Source organism: Sorex fumeus, unplaced genomic scaffold (assembly GCF_029834395.1).
Source record: "Sorex fumeus unplaced genomic scaffold, SorFum_2.1 ptg000028l, whole genome shotgun sequence".
Lineage (NCBI taxonomy): Eukaryota > Metazoa > Chordata > Mammalia > Eulipotyphla > Soricidae > Sorex > Sorex fumeus.
The window spans coordinates 15,524,226-15,535,806 of record NW_026606085.1 but is presented as its reverse complement, the minus strand read 5'-3'; the positions used below and the strand labels follow the sequence as shown (position 1 = coordinate 15,535,806).

The window sequence follows — 11,581 nt, the reverse complement described above, 5'->3', positions numbered from 1 at the left end:
ATTTTTCAATTAAATCTCCAATGGAATATGGTCCACACTAATTTTTCTTGCAAAAATTCTTAAAATTTTTCAAATGAATTTCAAATAAAAATTTTCAAAAATTATTCTTGGAAAAATTTTTCAGTTAGCATACTCAATGACCACAGAATCATAATACAATGTAAATGCTTCCTCTACTAACAGGTATGAGATGTGAAATCCATATCAATTACTAAGATCTAATATATGTTTTAAAAGGAACAAAACTAGAGAGCAAAGCTTAGAAAGAGGTTCTACTTTTATGTAATATAAATAAAAAAGAAAGTATAAAAATCACAATATCCCCATAACCGAAGTGATTCTGAACTGAAGCAAAAGGGGGTGAGGCTTTACCTTTTCCCTAAGGTGTTTCTCAGTACATTCTTTACATCCTTATTTCTCAAGCTGTAGATCAGGGGATTCAGCATAGGGATCACTGTGGTATAGAACACAGAGGCCACCTGCTCCTGGGCCATATTGCTAGAGGATGGCTTAAAATACATAAAGATGACAGAGCCATAAAAGACCCCGACTGCTGTCAGGTGAGAGCCGCAGGTACCAAAGGCCTTGGACCTGCCCTCAGTGGAAGACATCCGTAGAATGTTAGCAATAATAAAAACATAAGAGATGATAATGGTCGAGGTTGATGTCAGCACGTTGAATCCACCCACATAGATCACCAGACGCTCATTGAGAAGGGTACTGGAGCAGGAAAGCTTTAGAAGAGGGAGAATGTCACAGAAGTAATGGTGGATGACATTGTCCCCACAGAAGGAGACCCTAGTCATGGCAATTGTGTGAGCTAAAGCAACCCATAGCCCCATGGTATAGACCCCAATCACCAACATATTGCACACCTTTGGGGACATGGTGACACTGTATAGCAGAGGACTGCAGATAGCTACATATCTGTCATATGCCATTGCCGTTAACATAAAAAATTCTCCTATAGCAAAACCACAAAAGAAAAAGAGCTGGGTCATGCACCCAGAGTAGGAAATAACATTTTTCTCCCATACAAAGTTTCCCAGGAGTTTGGGAGTAACGACGGAGGAATAAAAGAGATCTAAAAATGACAAATTTCCGAGGAAAAAGTACATGGGAGATTGGAGCTTAGAGTTGAAAGCGATCAGGAAGATCATCCCCAGGTTCCCCACTACAGTGACCCCATAGATCCCTAGAAATAGGAAGAAGAGAGGCAGCTGGAGTTCTGGCCGGTGTGTTAATCCTTCCAGGACAAACTCAGTCACGGTGGAGTGATTGCACCTGGTCATTTCCTTCAGGATACAGGGGATGTGTGACTAGGAAAAAGAGAAAGCATCTGAATTAATAAAGGGACATTCATAAGACTGATGATGATATTTAATATTGTGAGAAAAATGAAAATTTCCATGCAGTTATAAAGTATTTTATATTACCTTAATTTATTTTAATTATAAGTAATAAAAAACTTCAACTTGTTATATATTTCACATCAGCAATTAAATTATTTACATGAAGTTAAAGACACATAAAGGAATAAAGAAAATACTCAATGCAATGTTTCCAACATTCTCCAAAACTATCTGACAAGAGCTGGCATTTGAGTGCCCTCAAAGATTACTTTGATATGGGAACTAGTAGGTACTCAACAATTAAAACTGTCTAGGATGACATCTTATTCTGTTTGCACATTGCCGGTCACGTCATTGAAGATTTATTACAACAAAAAAAGTAATTCTGTGGCTTCATAGGACCTTTTTGTACATGGGTTCCCAGTCATCAAGCACATTTCTTCCAGCAGCAAGTGGCCAAGGAACTCACATACACAGGACAAGAATTATATCCAGGGAAATTCAGGCCATAACTAACTCTAAGTTTAAGTGTTCTTCACTTCATTCTGAGTTCATGGATTCTTGGGAGTAGCTGGCTATATCTATTTCTCTTCAGATAGAACTTTGACTGTATTCTGTATGTGATTTTATCTGATGAAGCCACAAAAAGTGAGAAAAAGACAGCTTTCCCCTCAGCTCCATTCTGCCAACAGACAGGAAACTGAAACCTCAGTGCTTCAATTTCTGTGGCATTGTGGGAGTATGGTCAACCAGCGAGGTTGAGCGCTGTTATTATAGGCTAAGAAGGTTACCTAGATGTGCCACATCACAGGTAAGGACTGGAAAAGAAGACTCAGATTCTGTCTATGGACTTGAGCATTTTCAAAGCTTATGGCTTTTTTCTTTTTTGTAATGTGAGATAGCTTCACACTATCTACCAAATATCTCAGCATTCTCTGCTCCGTCCTTTCTGCTTTGGTCTAGTGTGATCATCAATGCTAGCATTGCAAGAAAGAGAGAAATTAAAGGGTGGCAATTGGAAATGAAAAAGAAATAAAGCCATATCTTACCATCTCCAAAGTTGTGTTTCTCCTCCAGCTGTGTCATGAAATTACTGGCTCTCTTCAGGAAATGTCCTACTCCTCTGCATTAAGCCATAAAGGATGAGCTGGGTCATCTAGAATATTTTTTTAGAGCACTAAGGTTTAGAGACAAAGGTGAACAGATATCTCAACCCCTTCCATTCCTTTATTCTGACCTTCCCTTTCTAGACAAGGGAATACATGTTCACAGGACTTTGACCTCCAAGGAGATGAGTGATTCCAATATTCTCCCAGGATCCCCACATCCAAGTAATAATCTCAGAGGGGAAATTCTCCACAGAAGATAAAAGCAATTATTAAGTTATGCCTGCATCCAAACAAAGACACACTCAGAATAAAGGAATCACCAATGTACATGATTTGCACTTTCAAGGAGAAAACATTGAACAGAATATGTAATGACTTCTTTCTGGAATGACTGGAAAATGATCAAAAAGACAGGCAGAATTTTTATGAGGCTGTTCTCTGTCTATTCAATATATAGTCTCAGCCACTGCTCTGTGTTCCTTGGATATTGGCATATTCACAGCTGCTCTTAGATTTCTAGTTATTTTTTCCCTTAGTATTTCCCTTTTCTATTGAATCACATGAGATAGACCATTACAAAGCTATTCATGATTGGCTTTCAATCATACAACATTCCAACACCCTTCACTAGTGTAATTTCACAGCACCAATGTTCTTTTCACCACCACTAAGAACAATTAAGATGAGTTTTCCTGGGATAATGAGTAAGGTTCCTAATGAGAACAATTATATCTACATACAATGTCTCCTCCCTGCTCTGTATATTTTTATTGGATTTGAGTAGTTATATTAGGAATTTATCTCCCAAATTTACATGTAACTTCGGCAGCTCCATAGTACCTTATGGAATAAAATTAGATGCTTTCCTGATAAGATCAAGAATGAGACATTAGAAAGTTTTGCCACTCCACTTCCTTTAAATTTTACTGGTGCTGGAGGAAGCTGACATTTGGCCAAGGGTAGAGGATATGTCCCAAATGCATGAGGCCCAGAGATGGATCCCTGGTATCACATGGGTGAAATAATGTGATAAAAATAAATAAATGGATTGAAATTGGTAGGATAATATAGGATAATATCATTTTCTGATCCAAAATGATATGATTGTCTATGTAGAAAATTTAAAATCCTTCTGGAACTATGTGGTCATAGCAATCCTGCAGGATATAACTTTGATATACAAAAGTCAATTTATCTCACATTAACGACTGAGTAAGTGGAAGTTTAACACACACTGCTGTAACCTTAGGACCAATAAACGAAGGAAATTCTTAACTATAAAACTGATAAAAAGGTATGTGATCTACATATACTAAGCTATAGAATCTGATAGAAATAAATAAAAGAAGTCTATGACGATGAAGAAGCATTCCACGAACAGGAGGAGGGAGAGTCAACACTGCTCCAGTGTCATTTCTTCATAGATGAGTTTTCTATAGGTAGATATTAATATAGTTAGGGATCCAGTTTGACCATAAAAATTTCAGCAAGTTCCTCTGTGGATATTTACAAAATATGTAGGAAGTTCTGGACAAAAGAACACACAACCACTTAATTCTTGAAATAAAAGAGCAAAGTCAGAAGTCAGGCATCCTTACACTTAGAGATCCCTTAAACTACAGCAGTCAGGAAATCCTGGTCTGGGACCCTCTGCCTCCAGCTGACATCAGTGCTCCTATTCCAGAACAGAAGGCAGAATCCCGCCCTATTGGGTAGGTCCCAACAGCCTCCAGTCCCAATCTGCACCACACCACAGCTCATGTGACCGCACAGAATATCTATTCAACAAATGGCATGTTGCTCACAATTATTTTTCCTGTCATTTTGTGAAGATGGGCCGAGAATAAATACAGTAACCTTCACTCTAGTCCCACAGCATTTCCAAAGGGGGTGGCTTACAAAGTCTCATCACCACCCCAACACAGCAAGAATACTAGAAAAATAAACACGGAAAAAGCACACACATGCACGTAGAAGCACACCAAGTTCAATATGTGACAATAGTATCAACAAAGACATAAACACCAGCTAGTTCAGTAGAGTCTCTTGCAATATTTTAGTGACATCATGGTGAGGGTATCAATGAACTCAAAGAAATGATAACAGAGGTAATTAGCATAGCATTAGACTACATAGCATAGCATAAGACTCAAAATTTTTTAAAAAGTCGTACCATCAGAAATGACAAGAAGAAGATGGCAGTGTGTGTTGTTTATATATATATATACACATATATATTATATAAACACTGAATAGAAGCTCTGAAGAGCAGAGTTAGTAAAGGACCAAGGAGCATCAAGATGAGAGGGAGAAAATCTCTAGAAAGTGGAAAGTGGAAAATAGTCTGAAAATAAGTGACCGGTATGCTAGTAACTATGCAATGATAACAAGAGAACATATGAATAAGAATCATAAAAGTCCCTGAAAACCAGGAAGGAAAATGTGATGAAGAAATAGTAGCTAAAGAAATCATCCATATGAATTTCCCAGAGGACTATAGACACCAAGATCTAAGAGCCGCATGGGTTCCAGTGAAAATAGATCCAATTAGGAAAACTCCATTATACTCAAAATGACAAAAATCTAGAGACAGAGACACAATATTGAAAGCATCAAGGTAAAAGAGGAACTTATATACAAATAAAATCCCATAGACATACAGCAGATCTATCAAATGAGACTCTCTGAGACAAAAGAATATGGAAAAATATAGGGCCAAAACTCAGTAAAAGAACACCTCTCCAAGAATATTTTACCCAGCTGGCTTAGCATTCAGATTTGAAATAATGACACAGAGCTTCACGGATTCAGAACATGCTAGAAAATTCATAGTCTGAGACCAATTTTGTAAGTAACTTCCCAACTTGTGCTTTGAGAGTAGCACTCATAAATGGTGCATACGCTACTATATAAAGAAAACTCAAAAACATACACCAATCAATCATCACAAATTGATTAAATTTATTTGCTTTTTATACTTCTATTTACCATTCCTTCCCATGGAGAAAGTAATAGGAAATAGGCTTGTTATACTGACGAAGGGAACAGGTTGGAGGTTGGATGGAAACCTGGGAACAATGGTAGTAGGGTTGGTGTTGGAACACTGTATGCCTGGGACAGATCTATTATGAACAACTTTGTAAATCACAGTGTCTTAATAAAAAATTACAAAGAAAGTCTGGTCTTAAAAACAAATATATGCCCAGAGTAGAATAGAGACAAGAAATAAATCCATATAACATTAACTGATTATAAAACAGTAGAGATTATTCACTGAAAAAGAGACAGTATTTTTCAACCAAGTTTTCTAGAATACTGAAAACCAGCGTGCAGAAATAAACTGAGACACAGACTCCACATCTTTCATAAAAATTAATTCAGGACCAGAATTACAAGCATTCACTTTGCACACAGCCAGTAGAGGTTTGATGCCAGCATGTGATCCTCTGAGCTCTGCCAGAAGTTTCCCTGAGCACAGATCCACAACTTGAGCATGTGATACCAAGCGCAGAGCCACCAAGTATTGCCCCCTTAAAAAATAATAAAAATTCCTGTGCACCTTATGAATGTAAATGAAAATATAAAACCACAAGGCAGATACTTGGATAGCCTAAGCACTGTAGCACTGTCCTGCCGTAATTCATTGATTTGCTTGAGCAGGCACCAGTAACGTCTCCATTGTGAGACTTGTTGTTACTGCTTCTGACATATTTAATTCGCCACGGGGAGCTTGCCAGGCTCTGCAGTGCAGGCAGGAAACTCTCGCAGGGCTCTCTGAGAGGGACGGAGGAATAGAACCCGAGTCGGCTGCTTGCAAGACAAATACCCTACCACTGTGCTATCATTCCAGCTCAGACACCTAAAACAAAGGGAGCAAATGACTCTCAAGCTGAAGCAGCAGCCAGGTGCTATGGTGAACAGACCAGAATGGAGTGGGCAGCTGCAACCTCCCAGTCTAAGACAAGAGTCAGATAAAATTGCAGTTGAGATGATTTCTAAGATGCAGCAACCACAAATTATGAGATAAAAATAAAGAAATTAGACTTTATTCCATGGAAAGTTTCTGCTCTGCCCTGAGAAAAACAATGTCAAGGAAACAAGAAGACAACTACAGTATGGGAGGAAAAATCTATCATACAACCTCAGAGAAAGGATAGGTGTCTGATATACACAATTAAGACAGAAAAACTCCATCTTAAATATGATGAACTGACGCCCTACTGAGAACATGAGTTGGCCCCCACAAGCGGCTCTCTGGCACGGCCATGGCTCCAGAGGCAAAAGAACTTAATCCAGAGCCCGGTAGCTTGCAGCAGAAAGGTAATTGGACTATATGTTAAACTATGGCACCATGCCTTCCAGTGAGGGAAAGGATGTTGCTCTCTTCCACCTTTTCCTCCTCAGCAGCAAGGTGGCCGCCGCCTCAAAGCTTATTGTAAAGCCACTTATGAGCCGGCAGTGACAGGGCAACTGCAGTTTCGTGGGAAGGGGGGCCGTACTGACTCGTCCTTCATGCCCTACCAAGTTCATGTGTTGCCCCCCACGAGTGTCGCTCTCTGGCACGACCATAACACCAGACGCACAGAAACCAATCTTGGAATTATCTGGCTCTTGGCAGAAACCCCTCCATACTCACCTAGCAAAATATCAAAAATCCAAAATCATATGGTTCTCATAACCAGGTATAGAAAACAAATTATTTCACAATGCCTTTTCAACAGTTCTGATTGTTGTGGGGGAAATTCTAAGCAATAATGGTGCATCTTTTGTCGAAATATTGAATGCAGTCAAAGTAGAGAGAGGTAAGTAGAAATCATTTGCCTCACAGGCATTGTGAGGGTTGGGAGGGGGGTATATTGGGGTTCTTGGTGGTAAAAAATAAGTACTGGTGAAGGGAAAGGTGTTTGATCATTGTATGATCACTTGATCACTTGAGTTCCCATTAATCGTCGATTTGCTCGAGCGGGGACCAGTAATGTCTCCATTTGTCCCTGTCGTGTGCTAGTGTAGCCCAATGGCGTCTGTTTGCTCTAGGAACACAAAGAGCCTCAAACCAATCGTTCATGATCTTGATGAAGAAGTCTGACCATCTGGTAGGTGGGCGGCCACGTGGTCTTTTGACATCCCATGGAATCCAGTCAGTAACAGCTCTAGTCCAGCGGTCATCTCTAAATCTCATTACGTGACCAGCCCATCTGATTTTTTTTAATTTTTTTTTATTTTTTATTTTATTTTATTTTTTTATAATTTATTTATTTATTGAATCACTGTGGGAAAATTTACAAAGCTTTCAGGTTTAGGCCTCAGTCATGCAAATATCAAACACCTTTCCCTTTACCAATACTTATTTTTTACCATGAAGAACCCCAATAAAACCCCACCCCCCACCCCTCCCAATGCCTGCAAGGCAGATGAATTCTAGTTGACACTCTATCTGCTTTGATTAGATTCATTGTTTCAATAAAAGATGCACCATTATTATTTAGAGTTTACCCCCTCCCCCCAAATCAGACATGCTGAGGAAGCATTGTGGAGTGATTCGCTTTCTACAGCTGGGTTCAAGAATTAAATGTTGGTTTTGGATATCCGCTATTTTGCTAATTAACCCTGGAAGTATTTCTATTGAGAGTCAGATAATGAAGAGATTGGTTTCTGTGCTCTGGAGTCGTGGCCGTGCTGGAGAGTCGCTCGTGGGGGGCAACTGGTGGCCTTGGTAGGGCGTGAAGGACAGACCAGAACACCCCCCTTCCCATGAGGATTTTGTCGTCCCCGGCCCCCGGCTCAAACCTGCTCTCCACAAGGTGCCCATATGGCCGCCATCTTCTTTCCAGAGAGGAGAGGGCGAATGGGGCAACACCCTTTCCACTCCAGGCAGACATGATGGCCTGGATTAACGCATAGTCCGTTCACTTTTCTGCTCCAAGCTGCTGGGTTCTGCATTAAGTCCTTGTGCTTCTGGGCCAAGGCCGTGCTGGAGAACCGCTTGTGGGGGGCAACTGGTGACCTCGGTAGGGCGTGAAGGACGGACCAGAACACCCCCCTTCCCATGAGGTTTTTGTCACCCCTGCATCCCCGGCTCATACCTGCTGTCCACAAGGTTCCCATGCTGCCGCCATCTTTCTTTCCAGAGGGAGGAGGGCGGAAGGGAGCAACACCCTTTCCCCTCCAGGCAGACATGATGGCCTGGATTAACGCATAGTCCATTCACTTTTCTGCTCCAAGCTGCTGGGTTCTGCATTAAGTCCATGTGCTTCTGGGGCTGTGGCCGTGCTCCAAACTTAACTCTGATTTTCAGGGAGAAACGTTGGGTGATTTACTTCCCATTGATCACTTTGCATATACAGAGATGTCGCGCGGCCGCTAGTTCCCGGTGATCTCGGCTCTTTTTGGCTTCTCCGGGAGCTGTGGAGCCAGGCCTCCATGTGGTCTCTCTGTACGGCTGTGTGCTGTAAAGATGGCGCTGGGGGGCGGGCCGTGGGCATGACTTCCGGAATCAGAGGTTATTTGGGAGCCTGGAAGGTCCCAGCAGTTTGGAGGAAAAGTCCTAGTTCCCACATACTCGAGCTATGCTTGTGGAGGCTTCTGGTCATGAGGGTTCCATCTGGGGGAGGCGGGATGCGGCACCTACCCCATCTGGGACTTCCCGGTGATCTCGGCTCTTTTTGTCTTCTCCGGGAGCTGTGGAGCCAGCCTCCATGTGGTCTCTCTGTACGACTGTGTGCTGTAAAGATCCCCATCTGATTTTTGACACTTGGCAAACCAGACAGTGTCCCTGATTCTTGATCATCGATGGAGGTCAGAACTCTAGATTCTTTCTCTCATTTGAGTGAAACATGATATTCCAAGCATAGCTCTTTCAATTCCTTTTTGGGAGACCTGAATAGCGTTCTCATCCTGTTTGCGTAGGGCCCAGGTCTCTGAGGCATATGTTATGCAGGAAGAACAGTGGAATCAAAGAGATTTGCCTAGAGCCGGAGGTTCTTCGTCCTCTTAGCTATTTCTTCAATGCTCTTGAATGTGTTCCAAGCCACTCTCTCCCTCCAGCCCAGCTCAGGTGCCAGGTCATTTGTCATGTTGACTTCTCGACCTAGGTACACATAGCTCTTGCATTCGGAGATGGTCGTTCCGTTGAGAGCAAATGGGGCATCAGGAACGAGGCTGTTTCTCATAAACATTGTCTTTGTAAGATTCAGCTGTAGTCCAACCTTTCCAGACTCACGGTCGAAGTCGGTCAGCATTTGTTGCGCTTGGTTAATGTTTGGTGTTATTAAAACAATGTCATCAGCAAAGTGGAGGTGGTGTAGTTGCCAACCATCTGTCTTCACTCCCATTCTTTCCCATTCCAGTCGTTGCATGATGTTCTCGAAGGTGGCACTGAAGAGTTTTGGTGAAATGGTATCACCCTGCCTAACCCCTCTCTTGACATCAATGATTATTTCTTTGTAGAATGGTGAGATCCTGGTAGTGAATCAGTAATACAACTCACGGTGGATCTTGATGTATTGAGCTTGAATTCCGTGAATGGCTAGGATTTCAATGACAACTTCCATCTCAACAGAATCAAAGACCTTCTTTAATTCAATGAACGTTAGACAGAGCGGCATCTTGAACTCCCGAGAAACCTCAATGAGCTTGGTTATCGTGTGCATATGATCGATAGTGCTGAATCCTTTGCAGAACCCGGCTTCCTCGCATGGTTGTCCTTCATCTAGTGTTCTGCCAATCCTATTTAGGATGACTCGAGTGAACAACTTATAGATGACAGACAATAGGCAGATCGGGTGATAGTTGCCAATGTCATGGATGTCTCCCTTCTTGTACAGTAGTATAGTTCTGCTGGTTTTCCATTGGGACGGCACCTTGCATTCAGACAGGTAGCATGTTGAGTTTTTGAAGACAGGTGTTTTTTTTGTGGCTATCTCTCTCTTGGTGTTCCTTGCACAATCATGGAGGTGCTGAACCAGTTGATCGTATTCCTCATCAATGTTATCAACAATGACATCTTCCCATGTTGCCGCAATACTGCCAAAGAGCGCCCAGTTGGTGGTCATTCTGGGAGTTTTCTTTTTAAACTTTGCAGCCCTTTCTCCCCGCTCTGTGAAGTAGAATTTTGCACCAAGGAGACAGTGGTCCGATCCCGTTTGGAATGTTGGGACAACAGCAACATCAGTCAGGCAAAACCGTCAATTGAATATGAAGTGGTCTATTTCGTTGTGAAATCGTCCAACGGGAGACTCCCATGTCCAACGTTTAGATTCGGCTCACTGGAACTGTGAGTTACCATGGATGGTCTTGGTCGACATGATGAACTCAGACAGTCTCTCACCCTGTTCGTTCCATTCTAGGCCATGGGCCCCGATGTGAAGTTCTTCAGCTGATCTTCTCGGTCCTATCTTGGCATTAAAATCGTCCACAATGATCTTGTAGAAGGTGTGGTCTTCTTTATAGAACTTCCCCAGCTCCATGTAGAACTTCTCAATTTCTCCTTCATCATAATTAGATGTTTAAGACACTAAATACCCATCTTCCGGAATTGCCATACCATATTTGATAGGGTTAAAATATGGTAACACCTACGAGGGCAATTAGAGGTCGCCCCCAAAGCCTCTATCTCTCTCGGAAAAGCTGGCAAGCTACCGAGAATATTCCACCCGCACGGCAGAGCCTCGCAAGCTATCCGTTGTGTATTCGATATGCCAAAACCAGTAATACAATGGGTCTCATTCACCTGACCCTGAAGGCTTCACCAATATGGCAGCATTGAGAAGGATGAGAAAGGAGAGGCCGATAAAATTTCAAGGCCGAACTAGGATGCCACAATGAAGGAATACAAAAATGATCCTCTGTACTTTCAATGCACGTACGCTAGCATCAGATGCATCCATCAAGGAACTAATGGTACAAGCACGAAAGATCAAGTACGACATCATTGGTCTGACCGAGACAAGAAGGCACCAATCTCATCATGCCATTTTCAACACTGGAGAAGAATCGTTCCTCGGAACATGCGATAAAAGAGGTGTTGGAGGCGTCGGTGTCCTTGTTAACACAAACTTGGCCATGAGCATTGATTCATTCAAATGCCTAACAACACTAATTGGACATTTGCATTTGAATAGA

At 41.9% G+C, this 11,581-nt stretch overlaps 1 protein-coding gene across 1 annotated transcript; it reads right to left on the bottom strand.

Annotated features, from left to right (window-relative positions):
• Positions 1-368: 368 nt before the first annotated feature.
• On the bottom strand, positions 369-1,292 carry LOC130024328 (olfactory receptor 151-like). The gene has a single exon (XM_056115045.1). It carries the CDS (start codon positions 1,290-1,292, stop codon positions 369-371), a length of 924 nt encoding a protein of 307 aa, XP_055971020.1.
• Positions 1,293-11,581: the final 10,289 nt, after the last annotated feature.

Bases quoted from the DNA above. Each gene is read 5' to 3' on its own strand.
- LOC130024328 (XM_056115045.1), bottom strand. From the start codon at position 1,292: ATGACCAGGTGCAATCACTCCACCGTGACTGAGTTTGTCCTGGAAGGA.